The sequence below is a fragment of the Chenopodium quinoa genome, unplaced genomic scaffold (assembly GCF_001683475.1).
Source record: "Chenopodium quinoa cultivar QQ74 unplaced genomic scaffold, ASM168347v1, whole genome shotgun sequence".
Taxonomy (NCBI): domain Eukaryota; kingdom Viridiplantae; phylum Streptophyta; class Magnoliopsida; order Caryophyllales; family Amaranthaceae; genus Chenopodium; species Chenopodium quinoa.
Window position 1 is genome coordinate 210,761 of NW_018745461.1, and position 24,535 is coordinate 235,295.

General features: G+C 35.4%; 3 protein-coding genes across 6 annotated transcripts; all 3 read left to right on the forward strand.

The window, feature by feature from the left end:
* Positions 1 to 1,872: 1,872 nt before the first annotated feature.
* LOC110714948 lies at positions 1,873 to 15,621 on the forward strand. Of its 2 annotated transcripts, none has more exons than XM_021893499.1 (4): positions 1,873 to 2,074; positions 2,342 to 3,312; positions 3,551 to 4,875; positions 15,090 to 15,621. In XM_021893499.1, the coding sequence occupies exons 2-4, from the start codon at positions 2,667 to 2,669 to the stop codon at positions 15,153 to 15,155; spliced, it is 2,037 nt and encodes a 678-aa protein (XP_021749191.1). In that variant the 5' UTR covers positions 1,873 to 2,074; positions 2,342 to 2,666; the 3' UTR covers positions 15,156 to 15,621. The 2 variants fall into 2 exon arrangements, with proteins under 2 accessions (XP_021749191.1, XP_021749192.1); XM_021893500.1 differs by having other exon boundaries at positions 2,656 to 3,312.
* A 3,235-nt stretch (positions 15,622 to 18,856) lies between these two features.
* LOC110714901 (high mobility group B protein 15-like) lies at positions 18,857 to 22,713 on the forward strand. 3 transcript variants are annotated; one of them, XM_021893455.1, is made up of 7 exons: positions 18,857 to 19,099; positions 19,470 to 19,631; positions 19,725 to 19,803; positions 19,905 to 20,058; positions 20,142 to 20,267; positions 21,037 to 21,434; positions 21,549 to 22,713. In XM_021893455.1, exons 2-7 carry the CDS (start codon positions 19,507 to 19,509, stop codon positions 22,128 to 22,130), a joined length of 1,464 nt encoding a protein of 487 aa, XP_021749147.1. In that variant the 5' UTR covers positions 18,857 to 19,099; positions 19,470 to 19,506; the 3' UTR covers positions 22,131 to 22,713. The 3 variants fall into 3 exon arrangements, with proteins under 3 accessions (XP_021749147.1, XP_021749149.1, XP_021749148.1); XM_021893457.1 differs by having other exon boundaries at positions 21,040 to 21,434; XM_021893456.1 differs by having other exon boundaries at positions 19,484 to 19,631; positions 21,549 to 22,130.
* A 503-nt stretch (positions 22,714 to 23,216) lies between these two features.
* On the forward strand, positions 23,217 to 24,268 carry LOC110714902 (ubiquitin-conjugating enzyme E2 28-like). Its single transcript, XM_021893459.1, has 2 exons — positions 23,217 to 23,559; positions 23,767 to 24,268. Exons 1-2 carry the CDS (start codon positions 23,233 to 23,235, stop codon positions 23,995 to 23,997), a joined length of 558 nt encoding a protein of 185 aa, XP_021749151.1. The 5' UTR covers positions 23,217 to 23,232; the 3' UTR covers positions 23,998 to 24,268.
* Positions 24,269 to 24,535: the final 267 nt, after the last annotated feature.

Below are 24,535 nucleotides of genomic sequence, written 5' to 3' on the forward strand. Positions count from 1 at the left end.
TATTAAAATAAAAAACCCACATATATAATTATAACCCACCATTAAAATAGAAGAGGAGAGAGAAAGCAAGAAGTGGAGGATGGAACTCCGGCTGGGCGCGCGGCAGCCACGTCGCCGGCGGTGGTCGACGGAGCCCGGCAGGTGGTGGTCGGTGTGATGATGTGGCAGCAACAAGGCTGAAATTTGGGTGGGTTTATGTCACCCAAAACCCACGTAAATGCAAGAAGAAAGAGAAAGAATAAGAAAAGGAAAAAGGAAAAGAAGAAAGAAAGAATAAAAAGAAAATAGCTTACCTTGACCATTTGACCTTTTTGGGTGGTAAAATTTTGGGGATAAGTAGAGTATTTATAGTGTAGAGTAGGTTAGGGTAGGTTTGAGCTTCATAAAAATAATGGATTTAAATGATGAAGTAGGTGGCCCAAAAGTAAAAATAGGATGATTGGGTTCATAATAAAGATGGGCTACGTTTGGATTAAATACTTATTGACCCAAATATAAATACTTGCTTTATCTATAATTCAATAATTAAAATAGTTTGACCCAAAATATATTTTATAATTAAATAAATAATTTATAAAATACATTAAAAATACGGGGTATTACAGCTGACCAAAACCCACCCCCGAAATCACCCCCTGACCCAAAACCCACCTGGGAAACCACGCATAACCCTGAAAACGGCTGGCTGAAACCCCCTAATACCAAAATCCACCCCGCTGACCAAAACCCACCCCCGAAATCACCCCCTGACCCAAAACCCACCTGGGAAACCACGCATAACCACCATAGGCAAAGCCATTACCCCACCTAACTGCCGATCGAACACCCACTGAAAACTCCGTCCTAGCCCTGAAAAATCGCACGCAACCTCCTAACCACCCTGAAAACCCCACCTAGCCACCGCAGATTTGCTGAAACGCCACCTAGCCACCGAAAACCCCACTCTACTGCTGAAAATCGCCGTAAACTCCATTATCCAAGCCCCAAAAAATCCTAACCAAACTCCCTAACCACCTTGATGATCCCCACCCTAGCCTCGAAAACCCCCCTAAACACATCCCTGGTGTCGCCCGACCATTTTCGAAGGCTAAGGAGGGCGGCCGGCCGAATTTTGGTGGTGGCTAGGGTAAGGTTTAGGGTTTCACAATGGGGGTTGGTTGATGTTTTTTTTTTATTTTAATTTTTTTTATTTTTATCATGTAACCTGTATTTTTGTTTTTTTTATTAAAAAAATGAAATAAATTACTACCTCCGTCTCCGAAAGAACGACCCATTTGGCCTAATTTTAGTCCCAAAAAGAATGACCCATTTGCATTAAAACACCCACCAATTTGCAATAATATTTGTGCAAAATTAGCTTCCCCATATAAAATTCAAATTTTATTACTTTTCTCTCTTTATTTTTTTACAAATTCCATGTAAATTTATCTTTTCAATATACTTTTACTTCTTTTTATTTAACTTTCTAAATACCCGCGTAATCAACCCAAATGGGTTGTTCTTTCGGGGACGGAGAGAGTAGTTAAATTTTGACACGTGACATATAACCTATAAAAACAGGTCACTAATAAGTCAATATCTGTTAAAAGAAGATGACATACAAAGGTTGGATTTAATCTATAGTTTTAAAAATAAAATGTTGATTTGTATATGTAACAGCTAGTCAATTGTTACTTACCGAATCCTCATATCTAAATTATTTATCTTCACAGCTAACAGATTGTTGACAGCTGACAGCTATCGCCTCTACAGCTACCTTCACAGCTATTTTGCCGAACATACGTATGACTCGTGCACTAGCCACCCCAACATATTTTCTACTCATGAAGGCATGAAGCCTCGTTGCGGGAGAAAAAAAAACAAAAAATGAATTCTGATTATTGATACTCCGTATTTTATACGACGTGGACATTGATACGTGTCATAATCTTCCTCAAATGGTTTCATTTTTATCCCCTTTCGTATTTACGCAGAGGTAGCACCGCTCCTCTCGTTCCTTCTCATCTATTGAACTCCGAAATCTCCATTGAAGCGGCCTCTGAGGTTTCTCTCCACCGTTGAAACAGCTTATGAGGTAAGATTTTAATTTGCGAAGATTAGAATATCAAATATGCAATCTAGGGTTTCCTATTGTCAATTCAATTTTGATAATAGTAAAATTCTGGGTTCATCTAATTCTAAGATGGATTATTGAACTATTGGTATATAATTGTTGAAGTTATGAAAGCTTATAACGAGCAATTTATTGGTAGAATTTTAGTTTGTTCAATATATACATTGAGAAGAATAAATTGTGATGTAATTTAATAATTGAGTCAAATTGGTTGCTCATGTGTTGCAGGCTTTTATTTATAATCCTTTAATGGAACCTTTCTCTCCTGCCCTGCCTCAGGGATTCCAATTTCATACTCACTCGCTAGAATGGAATGAAATTCAATTTGATTTGTTTCTGCATTAGTCTCGCACAACTCTTAAACGACCCAATCACATTTATAATTAATGATTCTGTATCCACAATATGCTAGCTACCCCTAAACTTTTTCTTTCCTTTTCTTTTCCGATGTGATATTTGTAGTTTTGTGATTAGTTTGATTTTTGTATCACTGCTCACAAGTCTGAACTCAGCTCATCTTTGTTGTCTCAACTGTAAAACAGCATAGTTTGATATGGCATGCCAAGTTATTGTTCACTCATGGACCTTTTCTAGATTAGTGGGTGCCTTTCTTGATTTGGCTATTGCCTACTTCCTCCTCTGTTGCTCTGCTATTGCCTTTTTCCTATCTAAATTTCTCGCCCTCTTAGGGCTAACCCTACCCTGCCCTTGCAATGGCCTCTTTGGCTACCCTACTCGTGCTCCCTGCTTCCAGCGCTTCTTAGTTGATTGCCCCGCGGAAACCATTTCCTCTCTCCACTTTTCTGTCAAATCCAAATTCCCATTTGATTCCATTCTGTCCAGGAATGATCACTCTCAACTTAATTTGAAGCTACTCCGGGAAGGTTACTCAGATGATGGTGTGCTGCATCTAGAAGGTGAAGCGTCCTACAGTTCTTTCTCTGATCCTCGGAGGTCACACCACACCCTTTCCGGTACTGACTCCCTTTCTAAATTTGACATTAAGGGCAAGACTGTTACAACTCAAAGGCCAAGGTGTGGAATTAGGCGACGTCGCAGAGCTAGTATTGATTATGGAAAGTTTACTTCTGCCTCATCTTATGATCACTTAAAGTCAGACTCCCGTGCCATTCGTCAGTCTCCTTCAGACTCCAGTAAGATAGAGAATGTAGAGAACCCAACCACTGTGAACTCTTGTGGTAATTTTCTCTTCCTCCGCCTCCTATCAAAATTTCCAATTAATGATCAACTGATTTTTCTATTTGTTATATACTGCCTGCTTCATGGCTTAAGGTGCTGGCAACTCTCTTTTGGGTATATGTTTTCTTACATTATGCTAATTATGTACTTTTGATCGCTGGTTTTACCTTTGATGGCTCTAAAATTTTCTTTGCTATATTATTAGATGCTCAAATATCCTTTTTCTTTGGGTCTCAGGTCAGACACAACCAGATTCTGAATCCAATGATGCAGCTGATGAGAGTAAACCCGTGTATGACTATGCAACATTATTTGAGAACCTTAAAAACAATGCAGGGGCTGATGGTGAAGATGAGAATGTTGTCAGAATTCTGGAATCAGCTCTTGAGGAAGAACATGCAGCTCGAGCTGAATTATTCTCTGAGCTAGAGCAAGAGAGACTTGCTGCCGCTTCTGCGGCAGATGAAGCTATGGCCATGATTTCACGATTGCAGGAGGAGAAGGCATCCATTGAAATAGAGGCTCGACAGTATCAAAGGATATTAGAAGAAAAATCAGTTTATGATGCTGAAGAAATGGATATACTTAAAGAGATCATTGTCAGGAGAGAGAGGGAAAAACATTTTTTAGAGAAGGAAGTTGAAGTCTATAGGAAGGTGTTCCAAGTAAACAATGGATGGGATAGTCAGTCAAACGACACAGAACGACAAAACGACGCCTCTGCTCTTGATCCTTCTGTTGATCCTATGCTGATTCTACAGCAACTCGGTCAGTCAATTGATAATCGAGAAAATGTTGAAAGTATAAACAACTATCCTGATTATTCTTCTGTGTATGGTCAGAAGAAAACTTCTACGGTATCTGAGTGTAAAGAATCATCAGCTCTTCCGGTGGACAAAAATGAGCTGAAAAGTCTCGAATGTTCAAGTGTTGTTCCAGATTTGATTGACGACGAAACTAATCAAGATATTCAGGAAAAAGGGATGTTATCCATGGATACAATTCCAAGATCTCTGGAGGGTAATAGTAACATTTATTTGCAACAGAAAACAATGTTTGGTGTTGATGATGGAAAACAAATGCCACTGCAAGTTGTAGAGCCACGTGTTCATGATGTCCACATCATCGATTCAAAACACAGTATCAGCAAAACTACTGATGGGAAGGAAGGTGGCCCACTGCTCATACACAATAATTTTTCTGATACTGTGAGACAATGTGATTTAGAAATTAGAAGAAGCTCTTCAGACATTTTTGATCGGTTCCCAACAGTGTGCAGTTCGCCCGATAGAAGTTTTGTCTCTGAATCACGCTGCTATTCTATATCAGCAGTTGATCACGAGAGGCTCAAAATAGATGATGAGATATGTTGGCTGCGAGCTAGACTGAGGACTGTTCAGGAGGAGAAAGAGAAGCTTAAGGGCTCTTTTGAACACCAGGAGAGAGCAAAAACTGAACTAAAACTTCTGGAGGATATAGCTGTCCAGCTCCGAGAGATTCGTCATTTAACGGCGCCTGAGAAGGCTGCACGTCAAGCTTCCCTGCCACCTCTATCATCTAAGGTATGCTCCCGGTGATCATGTCACCTGCGCAAGTGCACATTTGATATTCAAATTAGGTGTTATTATTTGTTGACTATTATTGATTGATGCTATATGCCGTTTGTTGAAGCTGGATAGACCATAAAGGTTTGTTTGGAAATTGGTAAATTACGTATGATGACTACTCCTGTTTTTATGCCTAAAGCGTTCTGTTCTGTTTATGGTAAAATGAACCAGCAATATTCTACAGTTAACTGAATGTAAGTGGTCAAATAAATACTAATCCGTCTACTTTTCAGTTATGGGGTGATCTCCTGAATTGGAAGTCCCTTGCATTTTCATGTAAAAAACATGATCTCTGGAGCACTCAATCAATCAATCAAAGCCTTAATCTCTGAAGTGGGGTATTGAGCACTCAAATGAGCAATAAATGGCTTCTCTCCAATCCAAACATCCTTCCAAAATTGATTGAACTCACTTGCTATTCTCTGTCTCGAACCTCGCTAAAGGAGTTACCAGATATGCCATTTGTGAAATAGATTTCCAGGGGAAATTGCGTATCCCTCTAATTGTACCTTAAATATTCCACCGGTTTGACACAATCCATAGCTACCCTAGGTAAGAGGTGTCAATTAGGGTTTGTCACTTTGGGTAAGACTCATTTGGGTAGATCTTGGGTTCAGTTCAGGCCATTTTTTGTTCTATTGTCAGCATGTATATTTTAATACGAATAATCACTATTAGATTACACATTGATTATTGGATTGGTTTGGGTTGGGGCAGGTCTGGTGATTGGTCACATGATTTTGGGTAGAGTTTGGGTATTTCGGGTTAGGCTATTGTACATGTTTGTTTTTCCAGGGCTATTCTAGATGACCTTGTACCAAAGAATCCAATATAAGAGGAAAGCTTCTTCTCCATTTATGTTCACTTTCATCTTTACCTCCATATCGAGTTGTTTGAGCTGGGTTTTGATTTCGGCTCAAACTTGTAGTAGGTTTTAATGTTTTATTACTTTACAATTCCACTCCAGTTTCCGCCATCTATAGTTTTAGTCAGGATTCTATATTAATTCACGCTGTCCCTTTTTGATTGTCCCATATTCCTCTTGGGGTGTCCCTTTGAGATTGCCCCATACCATATATAGTATGCCTTTCCTTTTTAAGGGTCCCCACTTGCAAACTAACCCATTTGCATTATTACCGAAGCCTTAATAAAGTGAATTTTTTTTCTAAGGGGCTATAAAAAAAGGACGGATTCGAATTGTAGCCGACTCCCCGGCCATGGTTTATGCCTGCTGTTTTTACATTCTTAAACTTTCTCCTTGGACTCTTCTCTTAAGGGGTAGTCCAAGGAGAAAGTTTAAGAAAAGAGTCCAAGGAGAAAGTTTAAGAAAGTTTAAGGGGTAGTCCAAGGAGAAAGTTTAAGAGAAGAGTCCAAGGAGAAAGTTTAAGAAAGTTTAAGGGGTAGTCCAAGGAGAAAGTTTAAGGGGTAGTCCTCCTCTTCTCTTAAATTATGAGTGACTCCTCCATTGAAATAACCTTCTCTTAAATTGGAGAAATTATGGCATGGTTATCCCTTAAACTTTGTCCTTGGACTCTTCTCTTAAATTATGGCATGGTTACCCCTTAAGGGCAAGGTTTGTCTTCCTCCTCCAAGTTTTTGCCATTATTATACCTAAGAAGGGTGATTAGGGGACTATCTCCAGTTTCACAATCTCTCACCACTTTCCCTATTGCACATCAATATCATGGAAAGGAAAGGACAACCCCCCCCCCCCCCCCCCCCCCCCCCAAAATTATATTTATTAGGCACGTGACGATCAAAATGGTGCTGTGACGGATACAAATTCAATCAACTCCCCGTGTTATAAAATATAAAGTTTTACAATGCTTCCTGCATTTATATCAATTTCAAAATACTAGAAGGATATATAAATTTCTTCTTCTGGTTTGCTCTATGATATTACAAATTGCCCCTCAAAATAGTAAGGATTCTTTTGAATCCACTATGAACTTCTATTCACTTTAATAGTTAGAAAAGAGATAAGAAAAAAATAACATTAGGGCAAATTCATGCTTCTCATGTTGATAAAACATAAGTATCTCAAAGGGGTATTTGTGTCATTTTGAGTGTATAAGTGGGATTAATGTTGTAAACTAATCTTATTTTGGCCTTATTATAACACCATGGGTTCTTCCTCCATTCTCTCACCTTTATTAATGAAAATCAAAACCTTCAATGGAGAAATCAGAACACATGAACAGTTTCAATGGAGGAGGAAGACAAACCTTGTCCTTAAGGGGTAACCATGCCATAATTTCTCCAATTTTTTAGGTTATATATATATATATATATATATATATATATATATATATATATATATATATATATATATATATATATATTTGATTCAGCGGCGAAGAGGCAAAGGAGGGTAAAGAAGATAGGGGGAACAAAGGTGATGGTGGTTTGCGGGCAAAACGATGAAGGAAAAAAATGGCAATTCACACTAGTTCAATTAGTGTAGAAGGGTGAAGTCTTGAGCCCGTGATAAGGACGAAAATTGAGATGCAAAAAAAAGTACCAAAAAAAAACTATAAAATATTTAAAAAGTTGTTTTTATTTACACAATTGCCATTTTGAGATACAGTTAATGTTTCTTAATATGAGAAATTGGGGCTATCCCATAACATTGTGAGTAATATTTATATATGTTGACAAATAAATAATTATTAAAGATAAGTAATTTGTTTTTTTGACAAATAGATAATATTTATATATTAAAGATAAGTAATTTGTTTTTTTGTGGATAGCAAAATTTAATTTTTGTCGATGGATATAATATAATACTTCCGCTTTCCCATAATATAGTTTCTGTTTTTTTCATGGTATTTAAGAAATAGGAGAAAGTGGATGGCGTATATTAATAAAAGTGAAAAGTACAGTCATAGACGAAAGTTAGAGAAAGTGGAAAAAAGTACAAGACATGTGCAAAATTCAAGGGTAACTTAGGAAGTATAATGAATAAAGTTAAAAAAAATGAAAGTATAATGGTATTTACATAGTATCTAAAAATTGAAGCATGAACAATATTTTGGATTTTCAAAAACCCAAAATAGGAAAGCAGGAACTACATAATATTCCCTAGGGAGTATGATTTGATATTGAGCCTGCAATGAATCTTTGGATGGTTTATCTATTGTTAAGAAAAGGTTTGGAGTGAGAAATTTGATAATGACGAAACAGAATTAGAGAACCTTTAAAGAATTTTGTTAAGTGATTTGCCCTAAATTTTGGTAGCCTTTTTGGTCTATAATGGCATACAAGACCTTTTTTTTTAATAGCATGGTACTATATAGTCAACAATTAGGCACAAAGAGGAAAGTGTGAGGCCACAAATGGCGCCAAAAAAAAAGGTAGAAGTGTGTGGAACGAAGGCAATGGACTTATGGGGGAAGTGTAAAGAACAAAAGAGAATATTGTTTGTTAAAATGAATTTGGCCTTTTGTTGATAGCTATTGTCACTAGGGGTGTGCAAACCGAGTACTCGGTCAAAATTTTAGGATACGGATCCGAAAATGGAATTAGTTCAACGGATCCTAAAATTTAGAAATTGGAGTTGATTCAACCAGGTCTTGAAATTTAGGAACTGGAATTGAACCACCAAGTTCCAGTTCCGGGTACCCATTTTGTTTGTGTTTGTAAAGTATAATACAAATTATAATAGTTATTTTCTATTTTTATCTTAAGCATTTACTACTTATATTTATATATGCATTAAGCTATTTGTATTCATGTTAGGTCTTAATAATTCCTTTATTTTTTATCTCACTATCTAGATATATTCAACATATTTTTGTTATTCAAAATTTGTTTAGTTTAGCATATATTGGGTAATCGGTAACCAACCGGTTCCAGTTCCAAAAAGTTTGAGAATTGGAATTGGAACTGGTTGTAACCGGGTCTTTAATTTTTTACCCGTAATTGGAACCATTGGGTCCAATTCTAGTTCCGGACCTACCGGTTCACCGGAACCGATTACAATTCTGGGTACCCGAAATTTTTGCTCACCCCTAATTGTCGCAGAAGCAATATTGATAATTTGCTGTGCTAAGGTGTATTTCGTGATTGGGTTAGTGCAAAGTTGGTGCTTCTATTAGTTAAGATTGACAGTTTAAAATGAAAATCAACTTTGTCCTGAAAGCTGTAAAAATTTACAAAACAACCTTCATATGAACTAGCGTACGGGATTCTTGTCAATATGCCTTTTTTGAAATCTCAAAAAACATTTGTCATTGCTAATGATTTGATTATATGAATGGCAAGGATGAGGCTTTAATCCCAATTCCTAAGGGTTGAGGCTACGTGAAACGGTCTTTCTTCTACATAGTTGTACTTGCCAACCATGATCCTCGTATTCAATTCCCTTGTGTCCATTGTTACATACTCGTGCAAACCGAAGTTGTTAATATCCTTCTCGATCCTTCCATTGTCATCTTTTTTTTTTTTTTTAATTTTTTATTTATTTATTTTTTTAATTGTTGATTCTCAATTTCCCAGTAGATTCAAAGTCTTTAATCTTCGTTAGCTCACTGAATCAAGTACTTCACTCTTTAAATTCCACTCTCTTTATAATTGCTAAAGGGTAGGGTGATTCCGTGAATAATTTTAATTTGTTTATTAATTTCTTCTTTCATTTTCTTCGATTTTCTTTATACTTCCTCCGTTTTTTTAGTTGCTACACTTTTATTTTCACGGTTTCTTGAGCAGTTTTTTAAGAGGAGAAAGATAGAGAGAAAAAATAAGATTGACCCATGTGGGTAGGAGAGAGATTGAGAGAAAAGAATGTCAAAAATGGAAAGTGTAGCAACTAATTAAATTTCCAAAATAGGAAAGTGTAGCAACTAAAAAGAAATTGAGGAAGTATGAGATTATTCGAAGAAGAATTATTTTTTTATTAAAAGAAAGCACGAGCGGTACTAAGATTATTGTTTTTATTTGGAAATGTAATTATGTTTAAATATTATTAGGTTATTGCATTAATCAAATTATATAGAAGTTAAAAAGGTTAAGCAAAAGAGTAGGTTAAGTATAAAAAATAAAAAATAACAATAAAAAGTCAAATTCATATTTTTGAAAAAAAAAGAGGTTAAATCAGGTTAGTTCAGTTGTTTACCCGTTTATGTAAACAGGTTAACCTGAATCCAACTTGTTTGCCTGCCCTAGGTTTAACCTTCATATAGTTAAAGTTCAATTAACCAATTATAACTAGGAATCTAGGATGTTTATCTAATCCCTAAATCAAATAATCCTAGGATTTTAAACATATCAAAAGTTTTAGCTAGTATTGAATGTTATTAAGAATTATATTGAATGTGGTTTACCAAAAAATACGTGAACGGGTATATTCGAATGTTTAATTAACAAGAAAAACACATAAATTTACGTGGCTCACCAACAATGCGTTGGCTACGTCCACAGGCAAGCAAGAGTAATAACTTTATTGATCTTAGGGAAAACAAATTACAAATTCATAACAGATTTGAGACCAATCATAGATAACGTAATGATTGTCTCACAAATTTCTAATGTTATCACTCTTATAATTCACGTATGAGAAATACACAAAAGGCTCTTAGATTTTAGCGACTAGGAAATAACCTAGGGAAAATAACCTAGGGAAAATAACCCATAGTCTTGAAAAGATAGACTTTATTTAAGGAAAATAAAGTCCATAAACGAAGTAACCAAAATCAGCCAAACGTCGAGGAAATCAACAAAAATCGAAAACTTCTTTTGGGCACGGACTTGCTTGGTCGGAAGTCCGTTGAGGCACAGATGTACCTTGCCAAATACCTTTGAAGCCTCGAAGAGGAACAAACACTCGTATGGGCACGGATGTGCCTAGTCAATCTTCAGCACTCCTTTGTTGAGGCAAGGTGTGGACGTGTCTTTCCCACTTCTTCCTAGTTCCCAACTCGTAGCTCCCGACTCAAGGCTATTGATTTAAGGCACATTCCTTACAAATCTTCACCTTGACTTGGATCCGTTCACAATAAAATTAAATTGATGTACCAGATAACAACAGAAACTTTTTCGAAACACTCTTCTTGCTTTGATTTGCATCCGCTTGGCACCAGATTTGCCCCATCAAGCACCAGATTTGCCCCAAAGAACAATAAACAACTTCAAATAAATTGTAAGTCCAAGCGCGCTTGGGACTTACTTTGCGGAACTAGGTTCAAACACACACATTGCCAATGCTTCTTCCTAGCACGAGCACACCTCTCTTTGACAATTTAGATATATCCACCTCTCCAACAAATAGTGCAAAAGCCACCTTGTTTTCCCAACCGTGTCTTTGGTGCGGTGCTTTCAGACCGTGAGTGTAGGCTGATCTTTCTCTAACACTACCACAAATAAATGATGTGACAACAGCAGACTTAGAACTAGATAACGTAGACCCTTTGTAAAGTACTAGTGGTGCTCACACGAAAAACACGATAATCTTAGCCAAACAGTCGAAGACAATTGATTAAGATAGTTAGACAAAGGCTTGAGTAACAAGTAATGACTTTTGGACATTAGATTTCCAAGGTTCCAATACAATACTTCTAAATGAGTTCTCCTTCTTAACTTTCTTCTATTTAAACTACTACAATACGAGTCTATGTGGCGTAAGCTTTAATTACTACATTTACTACTACTTTGTGTTCATACGCAAAAGTACCAAGAGCAAGCTAATAAGACAAGCTAGCTGCTGCAGCTTTAGTAGTGTTATGTTGGTGGTTGTTGTGGTGCTCTGGTGTTGTTATCGTTCCGCTATTCCACTTGCCCACAATATGCCTGCTCATTGCACCCTTGCAACTAACACCTATGTTACTCGGACTCGGGTACCCATGTCCGACACGGGTATGTGTCCAAGTATCCGACTTGGCTATTTTGTGAAAAAATTCTATGATTTTGAACTAAAATGAAGTGTCCAAGTGCCATACCCATGTCCGAGTGTCGAGGGTCCGACACTGGTACTTGAGGTAAAATGAAGAGTCCGAGTAACATAGACTTACACTATGTCTCCCGTTTAACACCCTTCATTACTACTTTTGAACCCTTGTAGACATACACCCCTCCACCTCCACCTTTAAAATTAATCCCTTTTACGTTAGAAAACTTGACAAAATAAGATTCCTTATGATCTGTGCCTCAGTGGAACATGCCCGACATTGTTATGACATACAAATTTACCATCCTCTCTGATGGACCCAATACCAATTGTTTTGTTCTTCGTTGTTTGCCATAGTAACACAACCATTAACATGCTTGTAGTTCGTAACCACTCCTTGCGTGAACACTTGTGATAAGCGCCTTTGAATCAAGAACCCACACATCAGGGTGATGCACATGTTCAATAATTAGGGTATAGTCATCTGTTGAATTGGTGTCACCAACTGCAATATCTGCGGACTCATAATTTTATTCAGATTTCCAATGTCTTTTCTCCTTATAGTAATTACAGACATCACTTGATTTTGGACCCCTTGAAGACGGTTTTCTTGGATTTTTACCTCGAATTCCCGAATTCCCCAATCCCTTGACCATTACCTCCATTGGCTATCCAAAATTTGTACCTTTAGTACACGCTTTATGACGCAACTCTTAAATATGGAGAGCAGATATGAGACATTGTCTCTTTACCGATAATATCACAAAATTCTCATGACACTAACAAAGATACTAACAAAATTAAGGCACCATCCTAACCATAACATTACTATTACACAATTTTAACATAATAGTATTCAATCGATCATGATGTACCTTCGGAGATCACTTGTTGATTAATGACTTCGTCATGTATAGTCTATCCACCTTTAACCACAGACCTGATGTTGTTTCCTCCTCCATGACCTCAGTGGAAACAACAACGTGATTGTCGAGTGTGCTTTCTCCTCTATCCGGACTTTTTTTTGTCAACGATGTCCACAATGTCCGCATCTTGATTTGCCACTGTCTAAAAACTATTCCTCCCCGTGAACTTGTCGATTTTCACATTCAAAGCAACCATATATCTCACCAGAATTAAACCCTAGGCCCGAACCAAAGCTCTTGATACCAATTTGTTATAACAGATGCTAGAAAGAAAAAATATTAGATGTAAAATTAACAAGAAAAACATATAATGTAAAATTAACAAGAAAAACATACAGAGATATATGTGGTTCACCAACAATGTGTTGTAACGTCTACGGGTAGGCAAGAGTAATAGTTTTGTTGATCTTGGGGAAAACATATTACAGATTTAGAACATATTTAAGACTAGAACATATTGATTTTCTCTTGGATTTCTAATGTCATCTTTCTCAAAACTAGATGAGAAATACACAAAAGACTAGATAACCAATCAATTAATGATCATAGTGGCTAGGAAATAACCTAGAGTTATTAAAAATAATAACCCATAGACTAGAATAGATAGACTTTATTTAAGGAAAATAAAGCCCACAGATGTAGTAACCAAAATCGACCAAAATTGCTAAGGCACGTGCCTCCTTTAGGCGAGGACGTGCCTCACGTCCATTAAAAACTACTAGGCATGACGTGCCTCCTTTAGGCACGAACGTGATGGGTTGGATGTGTGTTGAACGTGCCTTGCCAAGTACCTTTAAATCCTCGATTTCTGTGCAAGGACGTGCCCAGGCGTCTTGCCCCACTTCTTCTTAGTTCCCGACTCCTAGCTCCCGACCCAAGGCTATTGATTCACGGAACACTCCTTACCTCAAATAAATTAGAAAATCTATACAACAATCAAGCTATAATATTTTCATCCTACAAAGTTTCTAATGCCACTAATTAGGCATTGCAATTGTTTTCTTTATTATGCTTGCCCACGTCTCGAGCTTCGTGGAAGCCGTACTTAGACCTTTGCCACATGGTAAATTTCAAGGCTCATGCTAGTGGCGGATCTAGGGGGTATAGAGGTACAATCAAATAACAAAAGAGACTGCTTGTCTCTAATATTAGGTCTCTTAGGTATTGTTATGTAAGTGGCTAAAGCAACAAATCAACCCGCCTTTTTGTGCTGAATTCGAAAGGGATCGCCACTGGTGTGTTAGGTTATATTTTAATTTTTCTACGCTAAGTTAGTACTTTTCAATCAAAGAGAGCAGTTTTTCACAAATAATTGGTCTCTTAGGTATTCCCTCTGTCATTTTATTACACGTCTGTATTCCTTTTTTGGGTCATCAAAATTAAGTGTCTGTTTCCATTTATAGGTTGTACTTTTTAAAAATATTACTCTCTTTTTTTTTTTTTTTTTTTGTACTTCAACATTAATTTCCAATACTTTATCTCTCCTAATTTCCAACCACTTTATCTTTCTCTCTCTCTCTCTCTATATATATATATATATATAACTCCACATGGATATTTATAATCCCAATTATTAGTTTTAAGGAATCTTTAACTTTCTTAATCTCCGTGCAAAATGAGAAATAGGCATGTAATAAAAGGACGAAGGGAGTTTTTTTTTTTTTTTTCTACCCACGAACACATTTAGTACTTAATTATATGCCTTGCAAATTGAAATGGTTTATTACCCCAAATATTAGTTAGGAAAAAATTAACACATGCACTCCACATTTATTTTGTTATTTTTTTATCATCAAACTTAATTTCGTACCCCCATTCCCCAAATCCTAGATCCACCACTGGCTTAGAGCCTTAGACTGGGTCCAAAAAATATCCAACGCGTGTTATAATCTTGTTCCATAAACTTCCTTTCAACCCAAAAATTTGTTTGTTTGAATTTTGGAACTTATACCAAAACCAATTTTGATTAAAACTTTGATTGGATCCTTAAAAGTTCCATTTGATGTGCATGGTCACAATTCACGCATCCCTTGTTGAGGATTTTTTGAATTTTCATCAGAAATCTTTTTATAATTATGTGTTGCTGTTAAATTTTTTAAGATAGTTTGTATTTTTGGCTATCACAGTTTTGAAATTTCCCTTCATGTAGCTCATGCTGCACAACCTGTAGAGTCTTAAAGTGGATTTCCTTGCAACTATATTTGCCATTTGTTTTCCTCTCAAGAGCTGGAGTATTGTGATGACAATTTGTCCATGGCTTACTTCTTTGGCTAATTGTGGCTGATGGTTCTTTTGTGAGCTGATCTTTCTTTATTACTGCAGAAAATTGTCATATCGACTACTCATGTGTTGACTGTTTACAGGTCACGTCTAAGAAAAGGCGCTCTCGGGGTGTTTCTGTTGGAGTTGGTCAGAGTCAATCAAGTTAGGGGACACAGTCACACAGACTACAGATTTTCCCTGTGTGGAGCTAGCTGTTGTCCAAATACTTACAAATGTGCATCAGGCTTCAGGTGTGAAAATTTGCTTCTGCTGTTATGAACTCTGTATGACATGAAATGGTTTCAAGAAGCAGGAAAGCACTTGACTAGCCCTAGGGTTTCACTGAACACTTGTGAGAAAGAATCTAGATTAATCTTGTCATTCCCATGTCCAGGGCCATGAATAACTCCGAATAAAACACTGAGGGTTTGCAAGTTTCCCACTTTTAAATGTATTTAGTATAATTTACTTGACACGCAAATCTGTACGTGTATAGTATTCCACTTGTGTGTATATATGTTTTTAGTAGAAATCCCCAAATATCTGGGTTTTCTTCCAAAACTTCCTTTTGCTTCTTTGGTAATGGAAGAAGTATGGGCTGTTTTCAGACATTTAAGCCCTGAATTTTTAGGATACCCACTCTTTGGTGTCTGAAATTTTCCTGCAAATGATACAAGCAACTCGATGCTGGCTCTCCCACTTGGTTATTAAGCAGAGTGCCAGAGTGTTTATATGACTCCATATATTGCACATTTGCAATAGGTTTTAAGTTTCATTATTCAGTATTCATATACTTTTATCATATTTATTTATTTACTTGTATATAAAAGGTTTTCATGTAGTAAAATGTTTTATTCAGTGAATAATTTCAAATCATCCACTTTCAGCATATTTTTTTTTTTTTTATATATACAAATGAATAATTAATTACGTTATTGATTAAAAATTTGAACATGTTTGTGACAATTATGAAAATAAAACTCTTATTGGGTAACTTGCTGACTTACCATAAGCCAGCTGTGGATGTATTAGGAGCTAAGTCGCTGAAATAGGTAGGACATGTTAAAATAAAGTAGTTATAGACCCTGTTTGGGAGAAAGCTGAAAGCTGAACCTGATTGAGTTAGCTGATTTTGACTAGCTGATTTTATAAACTGATTTGACTAACTTATTGTATTAACTGATTATATAAAAGTGTTTGGTAAATAGCTGATAGCTTAAAGGTGATTGAGTATATAAAATGACCAATAAGCTAATTTTGGGTAGGTAGTTTAGATAGGATTTTAAATTAAATGAGGTTATAAGTGTCATTTCACAATAATTAATGAATAAGCTAATTGAAAAAGCTCCTAAAATGAGCTTTTTAAAAAAGAGCTTATTTAGTAGAATAAGCTCTTTCAATAAGCTTACTACCAAACACTTGTATTAGCTTGTTTGACTAGTCAATCAGCTAAAGTTGGGGCCTGTTCATATTTATTGAACTGAGCTGAATTGAAATGAACTGAAAAATTAAAATGCATAAAACTGAACTGATTAGAGTTGAACTGATTGGAGCTGAATATAACTGAAGTGATCTGAACTGAAAATAAGTAAATATGAACAAACCCTTAGTCAAATAAGCTAATATACCCCCAATAAGCTTACTACCAAACATAACCATAGTAATTTTAATGTCAAATCTATATGATGCATTTATTAAGAATGGTTTTTAATTAAAAAGTATTGAGAGGAAAGATCTTTATCTTATCTTATACTCCGTAACAATCAAATTGAAAGAGGGTCCTATTACAAGGTTTCTTCTTGTAAAATTTTACCCCTTTCATTCCAAATTGATTTTACTCATGCCACGTAATTTAGATGATAACTGATAAGTGATTTGCAGGACGTTTTCCCAAAGTAAGTTTAAGTAGTAAAATATATACGTAAATGGTTGCGTGGCAAAAGTATTTACCAAACTAAGCTTCCAGGGTAAAACGCTGTCTCGTACAGCGTTTTATGCCCTGGTTTTTTTTTTTATAAAAAATTCAACTTAAAAACGCTGTCTCAGACAACGTTTTACATGTTGACTTTTGTTTTTTAAATTTCGTAATTTTTGATATTTAAAAAAAAAAAAATTATACTAAAACGCTGCCTGAGGCAGCGGTTTTAGTATATAATTTTTTTTTTTTTAATTTTTTATTTATTTTTAATTTGTAGTTTAAAAAGAAAAAAAGAAAAAAAAATATTATACACCATTGCGTTATTATGATAATGATTGTATTCTTTGGGGTGGATAATTATCAATATGTGATAATGATTGTATTATTTGGGTGGATAATTATCAATATGTGATAATTATCATATCGTATTCGAGTATTGCGGTTGGGGTTGGGATATGATTGTTGCTTCCTATCTTCTTCTCCTCTTTGTATTTAAGTCCATATTCACATGATTGCAATATACTGAAAATACATATGCTTTGATTGCTGTCATTGTTTTGTGTTTAACAAAATCAATTCATGAGCAAATTCTACATACCATCCAAAACGAAGGTGTGTTGCTCAAGTAAAGCCACAACAGAGGACATAAAAGGTTAAAGGTAGGAGTATAGTGAAAGTGAAGGAGAAAAGAACAGTAGAAACTTTGATTAAAGGAGTGAAAACAGGAAGAGGGTCAAATAATTGGTAAAAACCAAATATAAAAAATCCTAGAAGGAGACACTAATCTATAGTGCATGAACATTACGTGTAGAACAAAGAAGAAAAAAGGTTAATTAAGCTAGGAAAATGGGGTAGCTCAAGAACACAACAACTTTAATATTTTTTTTTCTTTTTTTATTTTTAAACTAGAAATTAAAAAAAAAAAATAAAAAATTATACACCAAAACCGCTGCCTCAGGCAGCGTTTTAGTGTAATTTTTTGTAAAACGCTGTCTGAGACAGCATTTTTAAGTTGAATTTTTTATAAAAAAAACTAGGGCATAAAACGCTGTCTGAGACAGCGTTTTACCCTGAAAACTTAGTTTGGTAAATACTTTTGCCACGCAACCATTTACGTATATATTTTGCTACTTAAGCTTACTTTGGGAAAACGTCCTGATTTGTAGCTTGTTTATCAATACTTCCTTTGTCCTATAAGATTTCCCAATTCTTTTGGGCACGTTGTTTTAAAACTTGTCTAAGTCTATCTTCAAATATTGTTTAATAAATGTTAAAATTGTAATACTTTTGGTGAATTGGATAAAAGTCATAAAACTAATTACACTAATAGTGATTTTATCCTTATACTTGTATATTGAGCTTATACTCATAAGAAAGTTTAAATTATTATTCTAAATCTTATTATATTTTCTCTGTTTTTTTATAGTGTTATACTTTGACATAATACTTTGAATAATACTAGTACTTTATAAGAAGTAAAGTGAGGTAGTTGGGGTATTGAAAAATTATACAATAACATGGTAGAGTTAGTTAGAGATATGTGAAAGAAAAAACAATTGTTACTACTGGGTTTGAGAGATGATATCAAAATGTGTTTTTTTTTTTTTGTCAAAAATGAAAACGAAAGTATGTTATAATCATCCGATCCATAATTAATTCAATAACTGAAAAAAAAAAATGAAACAAATTTAGAAATATCTCATGCTCCTATAAAAAAAAAAAAAGAAATATCTCATGCATAACATAAATAATAAATATTTATAAAAATGAACGTGTGGTAATGGGTACATGAATGAATCTAGCATATTCTAATCTTAACAAACCAATCTAATAGTACGAGTATTTGGGTTATTATGAAGCGTTGATTAATTCAAACAGAATGTATAGCAAATTACACGGGTGCCCTTGAGCAAACAGAGTCATTTTAATTTCAGTGTATATATATATATATATATATATTTTCTTTTGACGGAAAGTGTATATTTTAAATTTATATTTTGATATTTACCAATTCATAAACATACAAGTGAAGATATACATAGATTAGATTCTATAAATTTAGGGTTCATGCTAATAAATACGAGTAAACATATACGTAGTATGTGAAAAAAAAAAAAAAAAAAGTTGTCATTTGAATTGGGAATTGGTTTGGTTTATGTATGTCCTGTTGTTCTACTGACTACAGTTGGTTGGGTAAGTATTAATTAGTCGTACTCATTATTCTTAATTTTATTATTTTAATGTGATTGCTATTTCTGGTTTTCGTTCATCTGGGCATGCTACTGTTGGCATCATTCAATGCATTTGTTTAATAAATGATAGCAAAATCTGTTACGGAGTGATAATAATTATTATTCGTTTAAATCCATTGTTTTTTGTTTATCTAGCTATACATTTGTATGCTTTGACGGTTTGTATTGATTAATTTGGAGCTTAAATAAAAATTGATTTATTGGAGAGCAAAGTGAATGGTATTATATATTGTTATGAAAAATGGAATATATATTATTGTGAATGTTACTAAAAAAGGCAGATAGAAATAGTAATAAATGATTGTGCGCAGTATATTGTATATAGATAGATAGTTGGTCTGAGGAAGAATGGTTGATCAAGGAGGAAACCAGTATCCAGCCCCTCTTGCCAAGTATGAGGATGTTGTTTCCAATCGTCAACTTTTTATGACCACTCTCGAGAGCCTTCACGCAGCTATGGCCACTAAATTCATGTAATCCCACCACCACCATCATCATCTTCTACTGTACTCCTCTTATTATTGCATTGCTTTCAGCCTTATACCCATTAGCTTACCTTATTACAGGATTCCCGTCATTGGCGGCCGTGATCTTGATCTTCACAAGCTTTTTGTCGAGGTTACTTCTCGTGGTGGTATTGAAAAGGTTTACTACTTTACCTTCACTGTCATACTTCCCCCTCTTATCTAACTTCCTGCTAGCTTCTTCCAATTCATGCTCCATCTGTATTTTGTTCATGTCTGCAGATACTCTCAGAAAAAAGATGGAAAGATGTTACAGCCACTTTCAATTTCCCTTCCACAGCCACAAATGCTTCTTTTGTGCTTCGAAAATACTACTATTCATTGCTTCAACACTATGAGCGAATCTACTACTTCAATGCACGCGATTATTCTCCTGGTACCGCCCTCATCACTCTATATATGCATGCCTGCTTTTGTATTTAGTCTGTAGCTTTTACTGTGCTGATTTTATTTTTACAGGTGTCTTGCAGAGTCTGAATCCTGCACCTTCTGCAGTCCATGGACTGTCTGAAATGTCCGCAGCAGCAGCTCAGCCTGCAAATGTACATCAGAACCAGATAAACACTATAGAGTCTGTGTCTCAAGGTATGCTTCAATTCTATGTAGAGTGACAATTGTTTGACTTGTGCTTTTCATCACTTATATGGTTCACACAAACAAATGCCTACTTAGTATATCTGGCTGGGTCTTATCTTTTCCTTGCTAAGAGGAACAGGCTATGTGTCCTTCATCGGTTTTGTCTGTATTTGTTTGTTTAGGAAAATGGTCTAGCAAACCATTTTTGTAGTATATGTTAGAAGAAATAAATACTAATGTGCTAGAGGGCTAACTAAATGTTTGATACTTGAATTTTGGAACATCACCAAAAGCAATTAGTTCAAAGGCAAATTATAACATAATCTGTACTAGATAATTGAAGATGACAGAAAAGAATATCTTACAAATTAAGCTTTTTCAGGATGTTAGCAAACCATTCATTAAATGTGTGTTTAAAATAACCACTTATATGATACAGTAGTAGTTATATATTTACATAAGCTAAGCATGCAAAGCTCACAACAGAAAGAAACTAAATTGCTTTTACAAAGCTCACAACAGATGGGCCATTTTCACATATATGCAAATAACCTTGATGATGATACCCACTGGAAATGTTTTGGCAACTGTCTGATATTATAGATACTCAAACCTCATTTACTAATACAGATAGGTGTGTGCTTTGTATTAGAAATATGAAGGTTACATGTTCACTAGCCAAGAATCCCATCCTATTGTTAGCAAACTTTAAAGGTTTTCCAATTTTGTTCTGGTATGATGTATTGCAGTATTTAAACATTCATTTTTCTTTCATCAGCAGCACCATCTGGGGGGTATCCTATCATTGGAGTGATAGATGGAAAGTTTGAAAGTGGGTATCTAGTTACTGTCACAATTGGGAAGGATAAACTAAAAGGAGTTCTCTACCAGACTCCACCAGCTAAAGTTAATCAAGCGCCACAAACATCTTGTATCCCAACTGGCAAAACTGATAACATTCCTGCAACATCAGGTGTTCCTCGTAGGAGGAGGAGGAGGAAGAAGTCTGAGATAAGGAAGAGAGATCCTACTCACCCTAAGCCCAATAGAAGTGGTTACAACTTCTTCTTTGCTGAGCAACATGCCAGATTGAAGCCACTTCACCCAGGCAAGGACCGGGAGATTAGTAGGATGATTGGTGAACTCTGGAACAAATTAAAGGACAGTGAAAAGGCTGTAAGAATTGCAAATTTGAATGATTTTTTTTTTTTTTTGGTTCATTAGTATCATGTGAAAGATTATTTTTTAAGTTTTAACCATATTCTTACCAGGTGAATTATTGTGTCTCAGGTGTATCAAGAAAAAGCAATTAAGGACAAAGAGAGATACAGGACAGAAATGGAAGATTATAAAGAGAGACTAAGAACAAACCAGGTGATAAGTGGTACAATACCAATACAGCAGCGGTTTCCTGATTTGGGTTTGGAGATGGAAGAAGTGGATGTGAAAGATGGGACAGAAAGAGATACCCAAGGATCACCTGATAAAGAAAGTGATTCTAGCAAGAGTGAGACTGATGAAGAAGAAGAGGAGGAGGAAGAATCAGTAGAAGAAGAAGATGAAGATGAAAATGAAGGTGATGATGATGATGACAACGACAAGATCATGGAGAAGGAGGATGAGGATTATTCTGATGCAGAAACTATTCCAGTAGTAGGTGGTACTACTGTTGAATCAGGCAATGCAGGTACTTCTGAAACAGAAACAGCAACAGCAGGGGAGTTTCAAGTAGTTAAGGCAGAGGAGAAAGCAGGTTGTGAAGAAAGTGAAGGGAGCTTGAGTGCTGGTAGTCAATTTCATAGGGAGACGAAGAAAGAATCATCACCTAATGCTGAACAAGAGAATTCCATTATTGCTCCTGCTGTGACATAGTTAAGGCCAACTTCCAGGTTCCCCCCTTTGTGCTGATATTTGTAAATTCTTTATGCTCAAATATTGGGATGCACATCAATGTGAGACTGATCTTGCTTATTTAGGCTATTAAGCATCTCAAGAAGGCAGTTTGCAGTGAAAGGTTACACATAGGAACTGATTACACGTCTTAGCCTGTAGTCCAGTTTAACATTTTTCCTTTGCTGCTTTATTTTATGCTTAGAAGATTGGAGTACATGCTAATCAGTCAAAAAATCATGAATTTTCCAAGTTAAGAGTGTTTTTTTTTTTTTTTTTTTTTTCACAAACCTGTTACAAGCCTATTGTCCTTTGGTTCTACATACAGCCGATACAGGACAAAGATTGTATTAACTGATTGAAAATCAAAGTAAAGTTATTGTAACGAATGATGAATGCTGACATTCATTGAGCTAATTATTCTCTAAAACTTAAAGTTTTACTTGAAGCGGAAAGGGTCGGTTGTATGAAACAAGTATTATGGATTATGGACTATATAGAGTTTTAGGTAAACTACGTAGCTTGTTTAGTAGGACAAGTGAAGATGACAAATTATATATTACCTTCGATTACTTTTATAAGCAACTTTGGAATATTTTATATCTCAAAAATAATACTCCAAAGTTGAATATAAAAGTAATCCGAGGTAGTATAGCAAGTATACCCTACTCCTTTTGGTGGAAAATTTCATCATCAACTCCTAAAACCGATTGTAAAACATTACACTCAAAATTTAAGAATGATCTGCAAATTGATTTGAGTGGCCAATCGTTTGTTGTTCTAAGGATGAATCTCTGTTTTCCTGGGAAAAATAGCTTACTAACATAAGTAAAACCGATAAGGAGCTTTAAACAGAAGCTAGGGAATGAAGGTAAGTTTAGGTGGCAAGAGAGTTGCTTGTGTTCCCACTTTAAATTAGGAGTTGCGTCCAAAGAAGTGCAAAGTTGTTTTGAAATTAGTGCGGTCCCTCCCTGACTCCACAACTTTGTCTGCTGTAAACCTGAAAGCAATCTAACATTATAAACTCACTCACCTTCACATATATTTGATTGACATTATTATTATTGTTGTCATTTTGCATTGCATGCATGACATGAAATCAATATCAATTGGTGGGATGACATTTCTAACTCAATTTCTCTCATCTTCCAAGTCCTTGGTGTCAAGGACAAAGTACGGTAAGGTATCCATGGCTAAGCAAAGGATGCTTAATGAGTTATGCAAATCATCTACTGATGAGAATGTGAGTCATTGCTGCTATGGTCCAGTTGATATTCATGATCCTTTCCGTCTCCAAGCTATCATCGTTGGCCCTTCTGATACTCCATTTGATGGCGGCATCTTCTTCCTCACTATCCGTATTCCACATGATTATCCCTTCAAACCTCCCAAAATTAAGTTCCGAACTAAGGTAATAATGTAGTCTTTATTTTTGCTATTCTCTTTTTAGGATAAGTTGCTTTAAACTTCATCTTTATCATTTATCATTTGTAGAAATTTAGTTCATGTACGTACTCCTAGCTTGGCTCGTAATTAACTGCTTGTTATGTATACCTGAGCTTAGTATGTAGCTAGAAGAATCATCAAGAATGAAGCGGGGTTAATATAAATTGTGTAGGTATTCCACCCGAATGTAGGAAGTGATGGAACAATCCATGTAGACATACTGAGTAATAGATGGACGCCAGCTCTGACAATCGAGAAATTGTTGCTGTCAATATGCTCTTTTCTTCCAGACCCAAATCATAAAAAAGACTCTTGCAATTCAGTGTGTGATCTCTACTGGAATCACAGGAAGCGTTATAACAAGATTGCCAGGGAATGGACCCACAAATATGCGATGATCTGAGTAACGTACTAGCCTTCAATCAATTGATTCTGGTATGTTACTACTTAAATAATACTGGTTTCTGTCAATTGTATTAGAATGCTCAGGACTTCCTATGTATAACTATCTATATGCAACTAGTAACTGATCTATCATCTATACTAGTTGAGCTTATTGTTAGCACTTAGCAGTTGGGTGCTATACAGTACATATTGTCTAATTTGTTGGTCGAACACATAAGATATATACGTCCTTGTTCTGTTTTAATTATAAGGAACAAATTAGTATTAAGTGATTGAAGTAATTTAAGCTGTATGTAGTTATGCAATTTTTCCTATGATCGACAGAATTCATACATACGGTATCTGGTTTTCTTTTTTTATTTGGTTGACATCCAAATTAAATATAAAAAAAAATCAGAACATTAGGTTGACATCCAAATTAAATACTACTATAAAAAAACAAGAACATTAGGCAAGTTTTCATTCATGAGTTGGCATGAAACATACTAGTACATGAAGATATATTGTGGAATATGAAATGACATATTAGTGTATAT

Excerpts from the sequence above, each read along its gene's own strand:
- LOC110714902 (XM_021893459.1), top strand. The coding sequence starts at position 23,233 with ATGCATGACATGAAATCAATATCAATTGGTGGGATGACATTTCTAACT. Across the intron at positions 23,560-23,766 it reads AAATTAAGTTCCGAACTAAG|GTATTCCACCCGAATGTAGG; the intron begins GTAATAATGTAG and ends TAAATTGTGTAG.
- LOC110714948 (XM_021893499.1), top strand. The coding sequence starts at position 2,667 with ATGGCATGCCAAGTTATTGTTCACTCATGGACCTTTTCTAGATTAGTG. Across the intron at positions 3,313-3,550 it reads AACCACTGTGAACTCTTGTG|GTCAGACACAACCAGATTCT; the intron begins GTAATTTTCTCT and ends TTTGGGTCTCAG. Across the intron at positions 4,876-15,089 it reads TGCCACCTCTATCATCTAAG|GTCACGTCTAAGAAAAGGCG; the intron begins GTATGCTCCCGG and ends GACTGTTTACAG.
- LOC110714901 (XM_021893455.1), top strand. The coding sequence starts at position 19,507 with ATGGTTGATCAAGGAGGAAACCAGTATCCAGCCCCTCTTGCCAAGTAT. Across the intron at positions 20,268-21,036 it reads TATAGAGTCTGTGTCTCAAG|CAGCACCATCTGGGGGGTAT; the intron begins GTATGCTTCAAT and ends TTCTTTCATCAG. Across the intron at positions 21,435-21,548 it reads TAAAGGACAGTGAAAAGGCT|GTGTATCAAGAAAAAGCAAT; the intron begins GTAAGAATTGCA and ends ATTGTGTCTCAG.